Genomic DNA, 23,604 nt, shown 5'->3' on the forward strand with positions numbered 1-23,604 from the left:
TTGTTTCTATCCGCTGTTTGAATAGCATATAATTTAAAGACTCACAGCTTCATTTTTTTATAATTTTTTTTTTTTGTCAGTTAAAGTAAAATAATTTAATCATTATTTTATTTAAAGCATTAAAACAAAGTCATGGTCATAGTCGGATTTGTTGATGTCTGTCAATTTACCCGACTGTCTAATCGTTGTAATTGGATTACCTAAAGCCTCCGCCACAAATGAAGCTGGAGCAGTGCGTTGAAAGCTCAGTTGCAGAGCAGTGCTCTCAGATGAAGTTGCTGTTGCGAACAGACGCTGTTGAGATCAATGAATCCATCCTGTTTGTAAGTGTCTGTTAGTACTGTGACTGAATGTTAATTCTAAGAAGGTATTTTAAAGTCTTGCCTCTATTTTGTCTGCTATTGCTTGTCGTATCATCCTAGAGAGGTCCAATAGCTGAATTGTAATGGAAAGCATGGCATTTCTTTCCCCTCTTTCTTTAGGGCAGGGTGCTGTCCTGTGGGATGGATGACGGCCAAGAGCAGGACCAGTACGAGGAGCGGCTAAAAGAAGTTTTTAACAGTTTTGACACCAGTGGCTGCGGCTCTCTGTGCCCAGAGGAACTCTCTGACCTCTGTCAGTCCCTGCACCTGAATGATACTGCTCCAGCTCTTCTCCAGACACTGCTGCAGAACCAGGACCATCTCACTGCCAGGGTGAGTTTCTTCCACTGCCGCTGAGCAGCCGCTTTCACACCAAATAGTTCTGGAAAAAATGCCCACTGAGGAGGTCGCTGTAAACTTCATACCTTGATTGTTCTGCTCATATGAAGTCTATAGTTATGTAATAGCGCATCTCCATGTTTTGTCCTTAAATTTTCTCATCATCCTGTTTTTATTTTCTCTCTGCATTTCAAAGATTTTTTTTTTTACATTTCACTTTGACGAGTCAGAATCTTGTTGTATTGTCTTTACAGCCATTTGGCTCCATAACACTGTTAATTCAAATCCTGGTGTTTTGTTCCATTTTTTTTTAGTTTAATGCTAAAAGCTGTTATTTATTCAGCAATATTATTCTATTTTTTGTTACTAGTGTCAAATACATGCTACAATCTGAATTCTGCGCTGTGTGGTAGTCTGTATGAAATTTAACTAACAACCAAATGCAATGATTTACACCCATATTTTATTCACAATAGGACATAGAAAACAACATCATCATGAAACGTTTTACTATTTCATGAAAAATATTAATTAATTTTGAATTTGATGGCAGCAGCACATCTCAAAAGTTTGGACAGGGTCATGTTTACCACTGTGTCTGGCAACTGAGGAGACCAGATGCTGGACCTTTGGGAGAGGACTGTTGTCCCATTCCTGTCTGATGTAGGTTTCTAGCTGCTCAACAGTCCTTGCTGTTCTATGATTAATTTTTCATTTCATGATGCTCCAAATATTTTCAGCTGGTGAAATGTCTGGACTGCAGGCAGGCCACTTCAGCACCTGGACTCTTCCGCTAGGAAGCCATGCTGTTATAACAGCTGCAGTATGCGACTTAGCATTGTCTTGCTGAAATATGCGAGGCCTTCCCTGAAAGAGCCACTGTCTGGATGTCCATATGCAGCATTGATTTTTGGCCTAGTCCCTTGCACACATATATTTCTATAGATTCGCAGATAAGATATTCAAACTTTTCACATTTTTACATTGAGGAACATCATTCTGAGATTGTTCCACTATTTGTAAATGTTGTGCATAACCTATGGGTTTATGAGATTTGCAAATCATTGCATTCTGTTTTTACTTACATTTTACACAACGTCCCAAGTTTTTTGGAATCGGGGTTGTACGTCCATGTGTCAGTTGTGGCCTTTCTTTGTGCAGAGTCCCATTGCATCTCTAGGCTTTTTAGCATTTGTGGGATTTTTTTTAAGATTTTTTTGTCCCCTGTCAGCTCCCATTGCAGGTGTCAAAACAGTGAACCTGGCTAATCACAGATCACACATGTTTTTATTTGAGGAGCTCCATGTAGAAATAAAGATTAAGAACTCTGCTTCTGATAGTTTGACCCTTAAATAAAGATAAGGGATATCCAAACAGCTTACCTCCACATTGTTGGCATGTTAGTTTGTTTGTATGTAAGTGTGTGGACAGACGGGTGTCTATTGTCTTGCCTGTGTGGGTGTTAGTGGGTGGGGTAAATGTTAGCAGAGGGGCGACTGAACTGATTGGTTACTCACAGCATCCAACAATAAAGTCAAAAAGACCCCCACACACACCACCTAAAGCCGCTAGCTGTCAGCTTATGAAGCACAAAGAAAATCACCATATTCAGGGTTAGCAGCTGTTGATTCTTAAAGTGTGACCTCGCTGCTCCTGCTCAAACCCTCCACCCAGACACCCAGACTCCACCCCACCCACAGAGACCTGCACCCATTCTAAGGAATTTCATGAACTTTCTGTAAGACATATTTCTTTAATTCTTTTATAGGTTGACTTTGAACAGTTCAAGGATGCTCTTATTCTGGTTTTGTCATCATCCATTGAGCCTCCAGAGGCAGAACAGGAAGTCCCGCCAGAACCAGGTAAAGTCTCCATGGCTGTGCACAAATGTTTTGAAGAAACCTTTAAATACCTGCAGCGTTGGCCAGAAAGCACAGAGCACGATGTCATGTTTTTAATTTGAATTATGCCAGTTTATCATTCACTGACTGTGACTGTATAAACTGAATAAGTGGAACAACCCCTATGCTGATTCAGCTATAAACCTGTTAGCAGGGGCACAGGGACCAAGGCAAACCACTGAAATGGTTTATGTTATCATATTTCTTATTGTGTAGATGATGACAGAAGGGGGTGAGAGGGTATGGTAGTTCAGCCTTGTCGTCATTATATTATGTAAGATCCTGTCATAAGACAACACGAAGACCGAAACTCATCAAAGCAAATACTACACTGTTAATGTATATGCCTCAGTGAAGCATAAAGTATGAGCCTGTGTAGCTCCTGTTAACTTCTCTAAAGGCTGGCCTTTAAGTTCATGTCTGTTTTACTGAAACATGAGTAGCTTTAAAAATATCCTAAGGTTACAAGTTTTAGAGAAGTTTTTTTGGAGAAGTAGATATTGGAGGCTTAGCCAAATGTTAGTCATCACGTTTTTTATTTTACTGTTCTTGTTGTTCTCATTTTTAATGCATATAATTGACTCCACGCAGATGATTTGGCACTTCCTTGTCCTTATTTCTCCTCAGAGTCTCCCGAGATCAAACCAAAGTTTGTGAAGGGCGGTAAACGTTATGGCCGCCGGTCCACGCCAGAGTTAATGGAGCCTATTTCAGACTTGTCTGAGGTTACATATGTAAAAGCAGCTGAGGAGGATGAGGATGAGGATTTGGAGAACTATGATTCAGCTGTTCCCAGGAAACGGGAGGTAAAAGGCTGAGACTGATCGGTTTTTCATCTCGAGTGCCATCCTTATCGCTTCCTGTCCTTGCATGTACTCCGTTTCCCAGCAGCCACACGCCAGCATTCAGGCGGTATCCTTAGCTAATCAGCTTAGTGGCATGCAAGGCAGATCCTGAAATGTAATATAAGCGCTCCAACACAGGATTCGCAAGGTCCTATTAGTTGCATAACAAATTAGAACTGTCTGTAAATAACATTGTGAGGATAATTGCTGTTTGATAAGCCTTGGGTGATTAACACTGAACCACAGTGTGTTTGTGTAATGTCACATTTCATCAGGCGATTCGGTGCTTGCTGAACGCTGGTCAGTGTGGATTTAGACTTGGCCTTGACTGAATATGCTGGCAGCTGTGTGGTGGTTTAAGAATAGAGGGTTTTAAAAATGTACATCCTGTGTTTTTAGCACCTACCAAAAAGGAAAGGGACTTATCAGAGTTGTAGAGTATCAGGTCATTTATGGCCATGAATAGTTGAACAGTATGTGTGGTTCCTCTGATCTTCTAGATCTGTTTCTTGGATAGTCTGACTCACTTCTGACATAATGTTTCCACATATAAGATCCAAAATATTGTTGGGAGAAAGAGGTCGGGACATTGTCATCCGTCATTTCTCAAACGAAGCACACAGCAGAGATTCTCACCACTGGAAAAACTTTAGGTGATGGTGCTGCTTGAGTAAGGCAGGAGGCAGCAGCATCAGGACAGCCACACTCTAAATGTGAATTCGGCACTCTCCAAATACAAATATATTCAGTTTAACATGTATGACAAACAGCATACAAGCAGCTAAAAATGACAAAATAAAAAAATACATTTAAAAAATATAATACTCAATATGCAGCTTTTACTCCTTCTGACCTTTTTAATAATGGAAGGATTAATTGAACAAAAGGACCAGTAGGTTGCTGATTAATGAAGATAATGGCTTTAGCATTCAGTTTCTTGGCAACTGTGAAGTTTACTGCCTTCCATTGTCTTCAGACAGCAGATTAATTTCTTATAGTTGTGCAAAATTTTGCAAAGCTGTCCTGCAGTAACAGCAGTAGCAGCAGCAGCAGAGGAGAAAGTCTTCACCAAAACAGTGCAATGATGGTGAGTTTAAGCTTGGATGGAGATGTTAATATTCTGTGTTTTGTCTGTGACTCCACCCAGAGACGCTCAACAGCACCAAGGTAAACACTGTTGGAGATGCTGAACTGAAGCGTGTCTTGGTATTGAATAATCTAGGCTGCAACAATGCTAAAAGTGTTCAGCCTGCGGACCAGCAGATGGGGCTGGGTCGGGGGGGGGGGGGGGGGGGGGGCGCTCTGCCTCAGAGACTGTAGGCCCGGTGCTTTGGGAGGAGGAGGTTGTAGGCCTGTGTCAGGGAAACAATGAGCCCCACCACCCCTTCCCTCCTGGATGCCCACACTTCATGTATCAAAATGCCACTTGCAGAATCCCATCTGCTCTTCATTCCCTCACTGTTGGCTTTCCAAACAATAGATGGGAATTCTGGGGTTGAGTTGCCACTCAGCAGCTAAGTTCTTCTTTAATATTTATTGACTATCTTTTTTCGTCATTTGAAAATCATTTTAAACCTTTTTGTGAGGCTAGTTTCCCCAAAAAGTCCAATACACATCTACTTTTTTTTTTTTTTTTTTACACATTACTTTCATTGTTTAATTTCCACTAAATTGCACATGGTTAAGGTTATATAATTATGTTTGCTTGATTTCTGTATCCTTTAAGATTTTACGCTGCACATTGGCTTGAAGAATAAATTATTTGCCCTACAATAGAAAATAAATGTGTGTGTGCACAACACATTTTCTTTATTGTTACCATCCTGCAGGCCCCCCCCCCCCCCCCCCCCCCCCCCCGCCCCCGGGTCCAGGCCCGTGCCATCACAAAAGCTCCCTTGTGTGTGTTTCTTTTTTGCAGCCCCCACACCCTTCGCCCCGCCCCGCATTCAAACTCAAACTTATCTAATTTAAAAAACATGCTTGAACGCACACACACTGCTGATTGTCTGGTGAGAAAATCGGTAATCAGTCTGGACAGGAGGTTCCCAGTAGATATTTTAATAGTTAACAACTGATTCAAAACTGTACTGATTATAGTTTATTAGCTTTTTGTGATATTATTTTATCTTCTTTGTTTCAGCGCTGGAATGCTCATGAAACAAGCACAGAGGAGTATGAGGCAGAGGGTATGTCAGACTCTCAGTATTTTCAGAACCTTCACCTCACACAGGACATCATTTTGTCTTGTTTTGTTTTTAATAAATGATCTAACCTTGGTCTTGTGTGCAGGTCAGATGCATCTCTGGAACCCGGATGAGCCGAACACGCCTCGGGGATCCATTGTTCCCCTCTCGACGCATTTAGAGGAGAGACTGCGTGACGCCTGTGAGGAGATGGCGATACAGTGGGATGGATGTGCTGGTCACAGTGACCTGCTTGCGCTCTGTGAGCGTCTGGGTCTGGAGGTATGTTAAAGCCACAATGGAGAGAGATTGATTTTTATTTCACTTTTTCAAAGGTAATTATGAATGCTTGAGTAAAGTTTTGATATTATTGATGGTTATAATTTATTGTGGTTAAAATAACCATGTTCACCTGCATTGCCTTGTTTGCTTGTTTTATTTTTCTTCTTCTTTGTCTGAGGGCTCTTTTAATGGTTGGAACCTAAAAAATTTTCTGATTTCCACAGACTCTGTTACTCTGATATCTACTCTTTACATTTTTACTTTAATATAATTATTATAATTAGTTTAGAGACTAAGCTGATATCCTCAAATGGCTCTTCAAAACTCCAAAATGACTTAAGAGCCTTTGATGATAATGCTTTTTCCTAGTAAAAGGCATCCACTGATCACCCGTCATTCGAACCACCTCAGATTTGGCACCGCGCTTAATCGTGTCCCCAGCAGTACATCTGGAAAGCTTAGTGGATGAACAGTTGAGGAGATGAGTTAAGAGCAGATACAAATGCAGAGCTTTCCTAATTTATAAGAGATCATTAATTATCTAGAGTTGTTGGGAAATTTTCTGTCTGTTCATAAACTAATCACTGCACTGCTACATATAAACTCAGTGGATACTTTAAGTACACCTTGGTCATACCAGTTTGGACCCTTTTTGGCCTTAAAACTTTGATATGTGACATGGTGCATCATCCTGCTGGAATCAGCCATCAGACAATAGGCACACTGTGGTCATAAAGAGATGGACACGGTCAGCAATAATACTTAAATGATGCTCATTTGCTGCTAAGGGGCCTAAAATGTGCCAAGAAAATGTCCCCCATGCCATGAGACCACCACCACCAGCCTGAAAGGTTGATACAAGGCAGGATGGATCCATGTTTCTTGTTCTTGGCTGACAGGAGTGGCACCTGGTGTGGTCTTCTTCTATTCAGAGATGCTCTTTTGCATACTTTGGTTGTAACAAGTAGTTATTTGAGTTATGTTCGCCTTCCTATCAGCACAAAGTAGTCTGGCCATTCTCCTCTGACCTCAACGAGGCATTTTCTCCCAGAGAACTGCTGCTCACTGGATATTTTCTCTTTTTTGGACTATCCTCGGTAAACCCTAGTGATGGTTGTGTGGGAAGATCCCAGTACATAAGCAATTTCTGAAATATTCAGACCAGCCTGTCTGATACCAACAAGCAAGCTATATTCAAAGTCACTTAAATCACCTTTCTTCCCCATTCTAATGCTTGGATTGAACTTGAGTAGGTAATGTAAACATGACCATGTCCACATACCTAAATGCACTGAGTTGCTGCCATGTGATTAACCGCTCATTAATGCAAATAACTAATCAGCCAAAAAGGTGTACCTAACAAAGTGTCCGGTGAGTGTATATAAACTAAATTCTTAGGCCTTTTCTCAGTAAGGTTATGAAATCCAAAAAATCTGTTACTTAAATAAAATGCAGTGTAATTATGTTAATAAAAATCTTCCATTTTCAATTCAAAAACAAAAATCAGGTGAATGGGGATGTGCTCCTGAACCTAACTGCTGATGGAGTGATGACTGTTCAGGAGTTTGTTTCCCGGGTCACAAACCACAACAAACCCCCCACGCCATCTGCCTCAACGCCCTACAGACAGCTTAAACGGCATCACTCCACTCAGGTATGCTGTTTGTTTGTTGAGTTTCACCAGGTTATGAGATTTGAGGTTAATTTCAGATTTGTTTTTAATGCTTTTTTGAAATACAGTGAAAGCTAAATCTGGAGGGGTTTTTTTTGTTCTTTTAACATTGTAGCACAAAATACTACAGTTTTCTTCTACTTGCAGCCTTTTGATGAGGGGGGACGGAGGATAGCTACCCCATCTGCTTTAACCAGCACCATTGGAATGCGCCTGTTCTCCTCTCTTGATGATGGGACCGGTTACACTCCTGTTGAATACATCCTGGATGCCTGGATAGAAGATGGAATAGAAAACAGCACTGAGATCCTGCAGGTACATTACTGAAGTTACACTCCCACTTCTTTTGAAACAGACAGTGCCTCATGAAGTAGTTGACTGTGAATTGATTTTCAAAATATAATTGGAATATAGCAAATAGGATTATAGCTAGGCAACTTTTTTGCAGGCTTTGAATTTTGAGCTGGATGGAAAACTGAGTCTTAGTGATCTCACCATGGCACTTGAAAATGAACTGCTTGTTACTAAGAATGGGATTCACCAAGCGGCACTGGCGAGCTTCAAAGCTGAGATCAGATATCTCCTGTGAGTATGAGTCATTGCTATAATACAGCTTATGAAGATCTTAATACCATTTGTTAATCTATGATTAACTGGATTGTAAACTATTTAAAGCTGATAGTTTTGAAATTGAAAAAATATGGGACAAAAGCTGAATTGTTGTTGGTTTGTTTGTCACATCATGTAACTCCTGCACAGTTACTGCTCTTGTCATTTGTCTTTATGTCAGAGAGCGTGTGGACCGAGAGCTCAGAGAGAAAGAGAAAATCCGATCTGATCTGGAAAAAGCAGAGAAGCAGAAAACACAGCTTGCCACTGAGGTGGACGAGCATCACTCTGCAATTGAGCACATGAATAACCTCAATCTCAGGTCATTTATCGTTCACATGACACTCTTTATCCTTTGAGACGCTTTTCCTTAAGTTTAATTAAGTCCACTGACTAAATAGAAGGTTGGGAAACACTTTTGTAATATTTAATTTGTACCATCTTTTGTGTCAGTCTGTCTCCTCTATAGGCCTCATGACTGAGGTGGATTATAAGGATTAAAATACTCATGCATTAAAGCTGTTGTCTGTATTAATCTCATTCATAAACTGCAGTTGAGCCTAATTGACTCAACATACTTTCACTTTAATTTATAAATTGTTTTATTTTTTTAATTAAACCATCCAGCAAATACGATATGTGAAGGAAAGTGGTGAGCTACTTATAGTGCTTAACAAATTTATTAGACCACCACCCGATGTGAAGTTTATGCCACAGCTGCCCTAAATTAACAGTACTGGTAATTACCTAAATATTTGTTTTGTTTCTGTTATGGTTAATCCACCAGTATGTGCAAGCTCTTTAATCAAATCAAAATATTTTTTTTAATGGTAAAAATGTAATAATTGTTAATGAATTTTTCAAATTTACTGTTTTACAAATATAGCAGAAAAAATAGTAAAGCATGTTATTATTTTTTGATTAAATTTTCAAATTACAGTTGTTGTATTCCACAACTTTTCAGAGAAGTGTGCCAACGCAAGTTTAGATATAAAGACATGACTGCAGCTTGAATTCAATAAATAACAATATAACTTTTAGTTTTTCAAGTATTTTCAGATTTCTAAAATTTGCGTGTTCATGTTTTATGACAGGTGATCTAATAAATTTAAGCGCTACATGATATTTAAATGTTGACTTTCACTTGAATATCATGTGCAGGAAGCTTGAGCAGGATCAGAAAGAGAAGCTAGCAGCAGTAAGATCTGAGCTGATGAAGGAGATAGAGCAGATCCAGCAACAGGCTTGCCTGCAGCGTGAGGAGCTGGAAGCAGAGATCGAGAAGGTCAGGGAGGATGAATCTTTTCTCCGAGACCACCTCTCCATCTCAGTGAAGGTACCTAAAATACTTCTGTAATATTTCATGGCGTGCAAGTGCATGGAGAATGGAGGCTGTGGATTCACATTTGTATATACAGTATTTGCTTTTCATTGTTTAGCTACTTTGAGTGTTTTTTGTTAAGGCTGATAAGATCAGTGGTTCTAATGTACAGTATATGGTCTTTATCCAAAAAGAATAAATATTAAAAAATGTAAACGCATCATTTGATGTTGCATCCTGTACATTTTCAGGAGAACAGGCGTCTGGAAATGGAGTTACTGGACAGCAATGAAAAACTAGCCGAAGCTCAAAGCCAAATTACCAAACTCCAGACAAGTTTGGACAACATTATGAAAGATAAGGTGCTGAGACATTTTAAGATGTTTTGAGATGGGTTTTCATAATGTGGACTTTCTTTTTGTTTCCATTATTGGAGTATAAAAATGCCTATGCTCACATTTTTCTTCTGTCTTTTTCAGTTTTCATTTAGTTGCTTTGCAATTTGAGTTTCTGGGTAATTTTTTTTTAATGTGTATATCTGTCTCTGTGCAAGCATCATGTTAATTAGTATATGATCTTTTCTTATTTAAGTTTGGTGACCTGGACCCTAGCAGTGCAGACTTCCTTCTCCAAGAGGAGCGCATTAAACAGCTACGCAGCTGCTACGAAGCTCAGTGCAGGGTAACTGCGAATAACTTCCAAAGATCATTCATTCACATCAAAGCACGTAAAATGTGCTGACATTACACAGATGTTTAACTTGAAGTATTCTTATTTGGTAGGAACTGCAGGATCGTATCGATGAGCTGCAGTCAGAGCTGCGGGAGTTCCACAGCCTTGGCCGAACTCATCAGCCTTGTCACAAACCTCTCTCTGAGGAGCTGGAGAGCAAAAGTCCTGGCATGGAGTCTGACCCAGGTAGCCCTAAAGAATACCTAAACCACTTGTGACTCAGTGTGACTCAGATCCAGCCCCATTCTATATCAATGGAGAGTGTGTATAGCATTCATTGGTGTCCTCCTAGCAGAGGACTTCTCCTTCTCAGCTAACACTGCTGCAGCAGTGAAAAAGGCACATCGGAGACTACTTGGGAAGAACATGGAGCGGCGACTGCTCGTTTCTTTCTACTGTGCTACATTTGAGTCTGTTCTAACATGTTGCACATCAGTGTGGTATGCAAGCTGCTCTGTAGCAGACAAAAAGGCACTACAAGGGGTGATGTGAACAGTGGAAAAACCTCACTGGTTACCAGCTGCCATCCCTGGAGAACAGTACAACGTCATGCTACCACAAAAGACCACAAAACATCATCAGGGACTGCTCTCACCACAGTCACCATTTGTTTGAACTGTTGCCCTCAGGCAGACGATACAGATCAACCAAAACACACACCTATAGTTTTAGAGACTCTTTCTTTCCAAAGTCCATCTTTGTCCTGAATGAATGCACTGATAATAGATTCATGCTGCTGTGCTGCTGCTCCTTTCGTTCTGGTTTACAGGTCATTTATTGGTATTTTATTATTAGTGTTGTCCTGTGCATTATGTTTGATTTTAAACACCATATTGGAGTTGCATTCCAAATTTGTTGTTTCCTTTGCTTAGAATAACAACAAAGCTATTCAGTCAGTGCATACAAACAACGAAACCCTATGTCAAATACCTTCTAACTTGACCTCTTGCAGGTCTTGGTTCAGAGGAGGTTCAGCCTTTCAGTATGAGCCTAGAAGCGGAGATGATGCTGGAGCAGCTGAAAGAGCAGCACCTACATGAAATTGAGGAACTGCGCAGCCAGCTGGAAATCAAGGTATGGTAGCGCCACCGGTTTTTAATGTGTAATTTTGTTGGAGAAAATTAAAAGTTTAGAGTGAGAAAGAAATAAGGCTGTAAGACCTCTGCAGCCTGCTCTGCATCTGCACTCCAGGCTACGTGAGTCTGTGAGTGAACTGTTGGCATTTAACTTTTAATTGTGGAAAATTGCTTTAGATTTTCATCAGTCACTGCAAATGTAGCAGCTGTTCTTGCTTGGGTCCACACACATGAACGCATAAGGCCAATAATGTAATAAAATTCAAAGCAAATGGAGAAATAAAAAAATAAATAAAAAAAATTCAAGCTAATATTACCAGCAACCATAAGTCCCCATGTTTTGTCTTAAGCTGAAAGAGACATAAGAGTCAGCAAATGTAAGTGACATTTAATCAGATTTTATTCAGGCTTACTTGCATTGCAATTTTATTACAAGTGCATATTAGTGCAAATTGCGTTACAGATGACAGGAAAGACTTCTAATAAGATGGCACAAATCTGAAAAAAAAAACCAAAACAAACAAACATTTGCAACTTAAGCAGAAAAATGAAGCAGCTATTACACTACTCAAAAAGATTTTGAAAACACATCAGAGCTCAATGGGGGAAAAAAATGCTGGAACTCTATACTGAAAGGGACTGGGTAACGTTTTAGGAACAAAACAATGCTGCATTGTTTGATTTTATACTCAGTAGTTTTGTATGGCCCGCACGTACTTGTATGCATGCCTGACAACATCAGTCCTAGGGGATCTCCTCCCAGATCTGGACCAGGGCATCCTGGACAGTCTGAGGTGCAACCTGGGGGCATCGGACTGAAACATAATGCACCAGAGGTGTTCTTCTGGCTTTAGGTCAGGCGAGTGAGGAGGGCCAGTCAACTGTATCAATTTCTTCTTCAGGAACTGCCTGCATACTCTCATTTCATGAATTGACACCCTGTGAACCTGTTGTTAATTTTATTAACACTACAGCATCTGAAACTGATTAATGGCCCCCTGCTACTTAACTGACCAGATCAATATCCCACAAGTATATAGAAAAAGCAGTAAAATGGACAAGTTTGGGGGGGGGGGGGGTGTATTTATTCAAATGTTCATTACATTTTAAGGTGGATACAAAATAACAATTAACTTTTTACCCTGACATATAGATGAATGAATTTAACAACATGGTAGAAAAGCAGAGGGTGAACCATGAGGACCAGAAAGCTGCCTTGGCCCTCCAGCACCAGCAGGAGCTTCGGGCTTTGAGAGAGGAGATGGTCAACATTCAGAGCCGGGCACAGGAGCTCCAGAGCCAGCTGGAACAGGCAGAGCTGGAGAGGAGTTCTCAGGAGGAGAAGCAGACCAAGGAAAGGGAAGAGCTTAAGAACCTGCAAGAAGAAGAGTGTGTAAAACTAAGAAACCAACTGCTGGAGGCCCACACCTACGCTGCAGACCTGGAGAAGCAGCTGAAGACCCTAAAAGCACAACAGGAAGAGACTGGTGAAAATTTCCTAACTGAGATGGAGAAGCTGAAGAATCAACATGCCACAGAGATTAAGAAATTAAAGGATGAGCATACGCAGCTGTTTGAAGCCAGACTAGCAGAAGAGAGAAAGGAACTGGAGGATGAAAAGGCTGAGTTGGAGACGAGAGTGTTAGATGATTGGGAAAGGGAGAAGAAATTGTTGCTAGAAAGCCATGAGGACAAACTAAGGGCCAAACTAGAGGAAGCAAAATTGAAATTTGAGGATGAGCGTGATGAAATGGTGAAAATGCTGACAGGGGAGTGGCAGAAAGAGAGGGCTCAGTTGGATCAGCAGAACAACGAGTCTCTGCAGATGCTGCTGGAGGAAGAGATGCTGAAACTCGTCAAGGAACAAGAGGAGAAGGAGAGCAGTCTGAGGGAGCAGTGGGAGAGCGAACGAGCTCGGCTTCAGGAGCATCACGAGGCAGTGCTGCTCGATAAAATACTTGAAGAGAGGCTGCAGTTACAGGAGAAGTTTGAGCAGAGGGAGAAGAGGCTGAAGGAGGAGTGGGAGAGGGAGAGACTCCAACTAGAGGAGGATTATGAAGGAATGATCGAGGATAGGATAAATGAGGAGAAGGAGAAGTTTGAGACAGAGAGAGAGGAGGTGGAGAAAAGACTGGAAAGTGTGATGGCAGAGGAGAAGGCGCGTCTAGATGAGAGCCATCGAGAAGCCATGAAGGAGCTGAGTGTCAAGCACATAGAGGAAAGGGACACACTCAGCAACATGTTGGACAAACTACGAGATGACATCGCCCAGGAGAGGTAAGAGACAACATTTGACCTAATTAAGTTTCTCATAATTTCTTCTTCAACCAAACCAGAGTTGCTAAGCTAATGTCATATGAAAGCTGGATTAAGCCACCAATCTAACACTGAACAACTGAACTGATTTTTGCAAAGTAATCAAGTATTTAAACTATTTAGAAAAGGTTAGTTTGTTGAGGATTGTCAGTAATTATTATGCCATTATGTTCCAAACTGTTGCTGTAACAACCCTTGAATGACCATGTGCAGGAAGGACATTGAGATCAGCTTCAACCTGAGAATCAAAGAAGTGGAAGATCGTTTCTCATGTGATCAGGAATCTGTTGCAGAGCGTTTTCAAACTGATGTTTTGAAACTTGAACATCACTACCAAAAAGAGCTGGGGGCTCTTTCTGAAAGCCATGTTAAGCAGAAGCTCCAGTGGGAAGCACTGATGCAGAAGGCTCTCGAGAGCGCAGAGGAACAAAGAAAAATGATGGAGGAGGCCGAGGAGGAGGAAAGGCAGAGATTAAATCAGGAGTGGACAAAAGAAAGACAGGAGGTAGAAAGTGTTCACAACGAGCAAATGGAAGCACTGATGAAAGAGAACAAGCAGCTGCAACTTGAGCTGGATGACTTGATTAGTAAGGCCCAGACTAAAGAAATAGAGCTCAGTAGACAGCTGAATGATCTCCACAGCAGGCTTCAGGAAAGCCTGAAAACCGAACAAGAGCTTCTCGTTCAGTTTGAGAACAAAGGACTTCAGACTGAGCTCCTGTTAAATCAAACAGTTGATGATTTTAAACAGGAGAGGGAAGAACTTCTTAGTAATAATTCAGAACTTGAGGCAAAGTACAATGAGATGCTTTCTATTTCAGAAAGGCAGACTGCAGAGAGGATTGAACTCATAAATGAGCGTGATGATTTAAAGATGAAGATCGAAGAGCTGGAAATTGTTCTTAAGCAGGCGGCAGTGGACTTTGAGCTTGACAAGAGGGAGCTACAAGAAAGTGTGTCCATTCTTGAGCAAAAGTTAAAAGATACTGTTGAGATTAATGTAGAAGCGCTTAGAGCAGAACGAGATGTGCTTAAACTAAGAGTTAAAGAACTGGAGATGGAGGTCCAACAGCTTTTGCCTTCTGTGGAAAAAGTGGAAGACAGAGAGATGATTGAAATGAATGGAATTAACACATTTATGGAGGAGATGCTAAACAGAGAATGTATTTCTTTAAACGGCGATAAAACGCCTCAAATTCTGGATGAGCAAGATGGCAATGAAGAAACTCTAACAGGGAGTGCTTATGCAGGAGATGAAGGTGCTGAAAATATGAATGTTTTTGACACAAACGATGAAGATGGCTGTGCTACCAATGATCAAGGGTACAGGGAGTTAGTGGGTGCTACTGAAAACCAAGAAAGAGACCAACAAAATATCGTGCAAGAAGCGATGAAAGAAACTAGTGAATTATGGCCTGCAAATGCTGATTGGTTTGAGGGATGTGGTGATCAAGTTGATAGTGTTACCAGTTTCCCTAAGCAAGTTGAACTTTATCACAAAAGCTGTGAATTGACACCCTGTGATCACCCCAGTCCTGAATCCCCAGAAAACAAAAACGAGGCAGTTTTCCCAGAGATGCTGTGTATACCCACCTCATCACTTCAGGCCTTTGATGATGGTGAGAACAAAGCAACTCTTCAATTATGTAAGAACAATCCTCAGGATGTAGCAGCAGTGGGGTTTGAAAGCTCTTCCCAGGAAGATCAGCAGCATCATGAGACCGTGGTTGTGTTCTCAATGCCGGAGGAGGCAAGTGACCCTGGTGAAGTGTGCCTGGAGGATGCTGAGGTTAACTGTTTACTGAATAACTCTCAAGATTCAGACTGTGAACAATTAATCACAGAAATACAGGACGAAGAGGATAAATGTGCACATTACTGTGTGGATCAAGACTCTGATTGTGAACAACAGGAGCACTCTTTCCTGAATCTGCAGGCTCTCTATAATACGACCACAGAAGAGAACATACTCCTACACGAGAAGATTTCTTTGCTTCAGCAGAAGACAGAAATACTAGAGAATCTACTGGCTCATAACAATGAAAAGATCAAAGCTGGTCATCAGGTGTTAGAGGAAAACTACAACCTCAAAGTTAGAATGCTGCTGTTAATGGAACATGTCAAAGAGCTGGAGGTAAAGGCCTTAAAAATGACAGATTTTCAGATTAGGTATGAAGATTGCATGTGTGAAAATGCCAAACTGAAGGAGCAAAATGGTGAACTTGAAAAAAGGGTGTGGAGCCTTGAAAGCAGGATCAATATTTTCCACAGTTTCAAAGATCAGCAGATTTCGCTTGTGGCTGAGATCACCAGGATGAGAGAAGAAAACACTAAATTGTCCAAGCTGTTCAGTGATTTGGAAAGGCAGGACGGGATACTTTCAGTCTTTGGCCTAGACACTGAACGACTGGAGAGCCCCACAGTGGAGGCTTTTCTGGATTTGGATAGGGAGCTTGAGCTGAATGTTGATTCAGTGACTCACCTTGAGGACTGCTGCAAGGGGTTTGAGAAGCAGAACACGAAACTTCGCAGAACCATCACAGAGCTACAAGACAAATCACAGATGTTAAATGAAGCGACGAAGGCTCATAGGTAACATGGAGAAAACTAAGATCCCGACCCTTCATGTCTCTTGTGGCCTGCGTTACCCCATCCCTTAGTGCCGTGATGTTCTAGCAGCGATTAAGCTTCTAAACCCTCTGTGCAGTGTACCAGATCTTGACAGTTTTGTCCCTGTAGGTCATCAGTGGAAAAGCAAGAAGTTGTTTAGTGTTTGTAAACCATGGCATTGCTTATAATTGATGTGTTGCAGTCTGTTTGTTGCTGATTCTTGCATGTTCTAAACATGCATCGTGTGCACTGGATTTCCACAGTTTCACAGAATATATATTTTTGGCCTTTTTTGTCTCTAGATCTGAAGCCAGTCGACTTGCAGAAGAAAATGTCATCCTCAAGCAAAAAATTGCTGCATTGAAAGAAGAGGACTTAAAGGAGGTCCACGAAGAGTTGACGTAAGAAGCATCAAATATAAATATTGTTGGGTTTTTTGTTTTGTTTTGGGGGGCTTTTTTTTTAATGCAAACTCTTCTTCAAACTTCTGCAAACTTTTCTTCTCACACTTAATTACAGACAAACATGGGAGCACCTGAAGAAAGAGAAACTAGCATCTCAAAAAGCAGCAGAGAATTTCCAGAAACAGGTAATGTCATAAATAAACAAAAAAAAATATACAAAGCTAGGACACTCAGAGCGCCCTCGCCCACCCCAAATTTTCTGTGCTGATACTACGCTGCCACACAGTGTTGTCATACTCGATCATAATTTTCAGCATTCTGGATCAGTAGATCCAGAATCCTCCTCCGATCATGAACAAACTTTGCTGTATGACAGAACTTACGGTCATGTTGCACCCTAATTCTTTTTAGAGCATTAGAGGACTTATCCTCATAAGGTTAGATGCAAATATGTTAATATTGTCCCTATCTCACAATGGTAAAGAATCCTTTTACAAAGTCCTGGATCCAGATCGTAATCTGGATCACCACCAACATTTAAATAATTGCTCCTTGCACCACCCCCAACAACTCTGGAAATTTTCATCAAAATCCATTCATAATTGTCTGAGTTATCCTGCTAAGAGACAGACAGACCAACGCGGCTGAAAACATAACCTCCCTCCACCTATTGGTGGGCGGGGGTAAAAACTCATTGAATTCTGTTCGTTCTGAATCAGATGCTTACTTAAAAGAATGAATTCCTGCAGATTGCAGAGCTGCGTTTGCAGAGCCAGCAGCTGGAGGATGCGAATGGGATGCTGTCAGATAAAAATGCCCAAAACACTGCCGCTGTGGAGAGTCTACGACAGCAGCTGGCAGAACTGATAAAGGAAAACGAGAGCAGGGAAGCATCGTCTGCTGAAGAGAAAAACAAGGTAAACGGCATTTAATGACCAACTGATAGTCGTCATGGTGTGGTAACAGTGGTAGCGGGTAGTTAATTGGTGGCTGTTTTGTGTTAGCTGGCAGCTTGTGTGTCTGCTCTGGAGGCAGAGTTGACCAAAGCTCTGGAGGACACGTCACAGCTGGAGGAGAGGAATATCCAGCTGTCACAGAAGCTCTCTGACCTCAGAGAGAAGGTGAGCATTAGATTACAGGCACCTAAACACATCACATCAACTCCAGCATAGTATGCCACAGACACAAAGTTTCAAAACTTCCTTCTCTTGCAATTAAATGCCCACGTTTATCCATATCGCTGAGTTATTTCACCAGGCAGCTATGATCTGCTGAGGTGTTTGGGTGTTATCTCCCTTTAACATTAAAGGTATGTAAAAGATTGCTTCCTTACACCTGTAGGCATCTTTCTGTTGTCAGGCGGTCATGGCAGACACAATGGAGAGTCACCTCAGCCATCTTGTAGAGGAGCGGAAGACTGTGGATAAGGAGACTGTAGGTTTGCGCAACCAGCTAGCCAAAGCTCAAGAGAGGGTAAGACTCTGCTGTAATGTAAATGATCTCACTCAGTTACCAGACAGATGACAAATTATATAAATTTTGTGTTAATTTTTAGATAGTGTATAAATCTTATTTTGTTATTTACAGATTTATAACAAACCACAAAATGAACTCCTACTCGTGTGTTAATTTGGACTAATGTATGTTTCCACTCAAGGTCAAGGCTATGGAAGAAGCTCTTCAGACTGTCAACCATCAAAGTGCTCACCTGAAGTCAGACCTTCGTGTCTTGCAGCAAGAGAGGGATTCCCTCAAACATGAAGCTGCAGTGCTACACAAACAGCTGCAGAATGCCATGGATAAAGTGAGATTTAATTTTTTCTCTATAGTAAGCTTGAACACACAAGCTGAGGGGAGAACAAACTGACTTTTTGCCCTTGTTAATCTCAGAACCGTATTTTGGAGATGGCTCTGCACTCGAGCGGTCTGCAGAATCACAGCAAGAAGCTGTACAGAGATGAGATGTCTCGGCTGATGGAGCAGGAGCAGCAGCTACTGAGGCAAGAAAACGACGGACTTCAAGCAGAAGTGCGCAGCATCAAAGGAGACCTTGTACAGTCCAGAGAAAAAGTGAGCTGAGCGCCACAGCAAAGTGGCATGAAGAGTTTTCATCTTCTTTTCTCTCTCTCTGTTAGTTTTGTGAGCCATTTTATTTTGTGTCTGCAGGTCCGTCAGCTTGATGCTACCATCCTGTCCCTGAAGCAGCATAAACATCAGAATCAGTCCTCCCTGGTGAAGGCCTTGGAGCAGGAGAACTTCTCTCTGAAAAAGGAGCTTGAAGCACAAAGAGAGCTGACCATGGTATGCATTCATGCTGCTGACCATAACCAGAAAATGTTCTGATTATATGGTGTCCTCACATTCATATTACATGTGCTTTTTATTCAGGGGTGTGAAGGTGGACAAACACACACTGAACTGGAGAGCCTTCAGCAAGAAAACGAGGCGCTCAAGGCTCAGTTGGCTCGACTAACAACACAGCTGCTAGAAGTATGGCACCTTTTCTTCAAAGTTTTTATAGTTCTAAGTTTTCTTTGCCTGCAATAGTTTAAATAGAATTTTTTTTTTTCCTTCTCATGATAAAGACTTTTCAGGCTCAATTCCTGGGACTCCTGCCGCCATCACCTCACAGGATGCCCAGGGGACAGCATCGTGGCGAAGATCCAGACAACATGCAGGTACGGTGCAATTCAGAACTCCGACAATAGCAGACGTGTTTAAATGTATAACTGTTATTGAGGTTGGAAAGCTAAAGAAAAGCAGCATTCTGCTTAGGCAAGATATTTTAAATAAATAAGTCCTTTTCAAATTGCCTGAAACTGCTAAAAGCTTAAAGGTTTAGTACCACTGCATCATACAGTATTGCATTACATTCATAGACTGCCATTCTTTTCTCACTCTGTTATTTTGTTTTGTTAAGCCTGTGCACTATTTCTCATGTTGGTTCACTTTAGAGTGGGAGTTGCTACATGTGCAGACCTTTTGTCACAGCATTTGTTGCGGCATTTTGCCATGAAATCGTAGGTAAACACAGGTGCTTCTAGTTAATGAAGGTTCTGTTTATGCACGACGCCTTCATTAATGTGGTTAGAAATACCTGTTTACCTACCTTCATGTCATGACTGCTGTTTAAAAAAAAATTGACTTCAATAAATTGCCCAATTCAGGTATTAAATAATGTACAGCATTTTATTTGCTTTGTGGCTGTAAATGTCAATGAAAAAACAGTACATCACTACAATTTTCAACAACAACAAAAAAAATGTGTAACCTGAGCTGAGTCTCTTTTAGTTGTGAAAATCCTCATTTAATTGTTGTTTTCCATTCCTTGTTGTTTTAAAAACTGGGTTTGCTGTGTTGCTTGTCTTTTGTGCCTGTCGTAGATCCATCTTGACAACCACCTGTCTTCATCTCCCTGTGTCATGTGTGTAGAGTTTACTTTATGGGTTTGGTATTTAGCCTGTGTGTCTTTGTTTATTCCTGAAGTCATTGTATTATTTTATTTTCCACCTTGGGGCTGAAGTAGTTGCCCCCCCCCCCCCCCCCCCCCCCCCCCCCCCCAATATTTAGTCATCCTCATTGCATAAATCTCCATTTCTCCCAACAAGTACAGGTTGCCCATATAGTTATATCGATATGTGGCATCTTCCACCTTCATCTACCATCACCAGGTTGCCATTAACACAGTGGAGTTTATTATCAACAAAACATTTTAGAAAATTTGCTGTTCGTGATTTTTATAACTGCTGATTTAGTCGTAGTTTGCCTACATCTTTGTTCACTTTATCAGTGAGGATCAGTTACAGAGTGAAGTAATGTTCAGAGAAATAGAAGTGATCAACAAATATTGAAAATATATAATACAATCTTGAAATGGATATTTTATTTAGTACTTGTACTTCTTTGTGTGCAAAAAGTCCTGCTGTTCATGCTGGCTGTAGCACTGTCTAAATCCACAGTGCCTACTTTGAGGAGTGAATTCTTCTAGCTTAATTTATTCAATAGTCTGCACACATCTCAGCCATTTAAAAACCCTTCTTTAGGATTTAGAGGAGAGGGTTGAGCCCTGGTGAAGTGTACCTGCCTTTTCTCTCCAGGGGGCGATGCCGGAGCAACGGGCGGCACACGCAGACAGTTGCCGGCGGATCGGTGGATTATAACGCCGGCGTCATTTCCTGCTCTTCACTGTAGAGACTGCTTATGCTCTGCTCTCCCTCTGTTTCTGACTAACACATGATGCCCCCGCTGTCTGCATCTTTATGAGATTGTAAACAAACATGGTGCCTGATATAAAAGGCATGAAGCTGTAGTTGTATTTCACTGCTGCTAGGTGGCAGGAAGACACAGAAAAGCCTCCTAGCTGTTTTCCCAATGGGATTTTGATCACACTGATATTTGCATTGACAGTTAATAGATTTCATTTAAGAAATTTAACATCTACTGAAGAACTAGAACATGTCTCCCGGTGGATTAATTGTAAGTCCTGATTACTTTACCATGCAGGATTTTTGGGGTTTTCTGCAAATGACTGTTATGCACTTCTACTTTTTTTTTTTTTTGGGGGGGGGGGGTAAACAGGGTATGTATCCTCAGAGGAATAATCTTGTAGGACAGTTTGCTTCATGGTCATCATGAAGGCGGGGTTGGTGTTTAACAGCCTTCTGAACCTTTTTCTAAAAGTCAAACATTCCCACCTGTTATTGTCAGGTGATGATGCTATCTGTGTGCAGTCAGGGTTCATAGAGATTTCTCAATGGAAGTACCAAGTTTTTAGTTGTTTACTGTCCTCTACTGTTTATTTGTGTTCTGGGCCTCTTTTGTTGCTGCTGAACACCCAAAGTGAATCACATCTTTTAGTTTTTAAGCAAAGGCTGATCAGACATGTTTGATAATTATTTTTCAATGTTTGTCTGGTATTTATTAAGTCTTTGTGGTAGTTGGTGTGTCTGTAGTACAATGTTTATGTCTGTGTTTTGGTTTTTGAATCATTTAGTTTGTTTTTGTTTGTTCGTTCGTTCTATTTAATTTAATTTATTTATTTTGTCATGTTGAGGGTTTGTTTTATTTATGCATTAAATTATTTTTTGTAGTGGTATCTGGAATATGTCATCATTTTATACCTAATTATTTTATCTATTTTTCCAGTGAATCATCCTCTCGTTAGAAATGTAACAGAAACCCGTTAATGAAAAATAAAGCAACTAGCTAATAAGAAATGCTGTCTTTATGTTGTTTCTGACTCATCTCACGTTCACATTTTTTATTTACACCCACTCAAAATCTAAAAAAAAAAAAAAAAAAAAAAATCACATTTTGTATAATAATATTGCACCAGCAGCAGTTTGACGATATCCTCGTCTGTCTTCTCCCTAGGATGAAAGGGAGAGGAAGATGAAGAGCATGGAGGAACGGATGAAGGAAATTGAGTTGTCTCTGCATAACGTAAAGCTGCTGCTCAAAGAGAAGGTTGCTCAACTCAAAGACCAGGTCAGTTCAGCTTTAGTCCAATGGTGTCCACAAATTTGTTTTTGAGGTGCTATAGCCAACAAAGCTGGACTGCTATTTGAAGCTAAAATATAATTAATGAATTTGAATTCTTAAACAAAAACTTCACCATGTATTGCCAGCTTACAACACCCATCTCACTACGCTTTATATTGTGAGGCAAAAGCCTACAATATCAAAAACACCAGTCCGACATGTCCCCATGAGCAATTACTTAGTAATGGTGGAGAAAAAGAATTCACTTAACAGGAAGAGACCTCCAGCAGAGTCATACTCCAGGAGGGGCAGCCATCTGCCCGGAGCACGGGGTTAGGTAGGTAAAGAGGCGCTCATGGCAACAATGACAGAACATAAGCTGTGGGCGATGGCAAACAAAGGTTAATGACATTCAATAGTAACATATGCTCAGTGCTTCATGAGAAGTTTCCCAGCAGCCTGAGCCTATAGTAACATAACTAAGGAATGGTTCAGGGTTATCTGATATAGCCCTGATGATAAGCTTAGTTTTAAGCCTAATCTTAAAAGTAGAGTCTGACTCCCAAAACTGGGAGCTGGTTCCACTGAAGGCTCTGCTAGGAAGTAAGGAAGTCTATACTCTGAGAGTGAAGTGCTCTGTTGAGATAATATAGTATTATCAGGTCTTTAAAGTCTGATGGGAGTTTCATCATATGAGGAGAAGAAGGGAGGGAAAAGATTTTTTTTTTTTTGTTGTTTGTTTTTTGAGGGAGCTTTTAGTGCAGCCTGATAATAAGGGATTACATTAGTCCAGCCTAGAAGTAATAAATGTATGAATTAGTCTTTCAGCATCACTTTGAGATATAGGATACTTGTAAATAAGATATGGTTGAATTTTAACTAATTGATTTGTGTCATCTGGCTTGTTGATAAATCTTAACTGCATATAATCTTCATAGCAGTGCATTCAATACTGCCTCAGGGAAGATTTCGGGTCCCGGCACAAAACCTTGTGGAACTCCATAACTAAACTCATTGTTTATATAAACAATTTGAAATTGTTCAAAACGGTGCAGTCCATTTCCTTTCATTTCTACCTTTGTGGTACTCAACACAGGCTCTGGTAACCCATAACAATCAATTATCTACTTTGACTTTTCTAGCTGCACAAGAATGGCAAAGCAGATGTGCTGATCAAAGACCTGTATGTGGAGAACACCCAGCTGCTGAAGGCTCTGGAGATAACTGAGCAACGGCAGAAAATCGCAGAGAAGAAGAACTACCTGCTGGAGGAGAAGATCTCTAGCCTCAACAAGATAGTGCGTGACCTGAACCCATCACATCTTCCACCACTACCATACCATTATAAATGATCAAATGATTACTTGAAATGTAGAGTGTCAAAGTCAATCGTTGCACTGTATCTTTATTAAATATTTTTGTCTTTTATTATATTTATCTCTGCTGCAAAGATAATGCATCAGATCCAGCC

At 40.8% G+C, this 23,604-nt stretch overlaps 1 protein-coding gene across 1 annotated transcript; it reads left to right on the forward strand.

Moving 5' to 3' along the window:
• Positions 1–260: 260 nt before the first annotated feature.
• Positions 261–23,485, forward strand: nin (ninein (GSK3B interacting protein)). The gene is made up of 29 exons (XM_030718738.1): positions 261–323; positions 483–695; positions 2,470–2,563; positions 3,230–3,408; positions 5,588–5,633; positions 5,737–5,912; positions 7,420–7,566; positions 7,732–7,899; positions 8,033–8,169; positions 8,375–8,515; positions 9,355–9,529; positions 9,766–9,876; positions 10,106–10,195; positions 10,297–10,432; positions 11,199–11,320; positions 12,476–13,599; positions 13,852–16,230; positions 16,551–16,649; positions 16,768–16,837; positions 17,402–17,569; positions 17,657–17,773; positions 18,012–18,125; positions 18,310–18,456; positions 18,543–18,722; positions 18,819–18,953; positions 19,041–19,142; positions 19,238–19,330; positions 22,026–22,139; positions 23,276–23,485. Exons 1-29 carry the CDS (start codon positions 270–272, stop codon positions 23,483–23,485), a joined length of 7,041 nt encoding a protein of 2,346 aa, XP_030574598.1. The 5' UTR covers positions 261–269.
• The last annotated feature ends 119 nt before the right edge of the window (positions 23,486–23,604 follow it).

The sequence above is a fragment of the Archocentrus centrarchus genome, chromosome 22 (assembly GCF_007364275.1).
Source record: "Archocentrus centrarchus isolate MPI-CPG fArcCen1 chromosome 22, fArcCen1, whole genome shotgun sequence".
Lineage (NCBI taxonomy): Eukaryota > Metazoa > Chordata > Actinopteri > Cichliformes > Cichlidae > Archocentrus > Archocentrus centrarchus.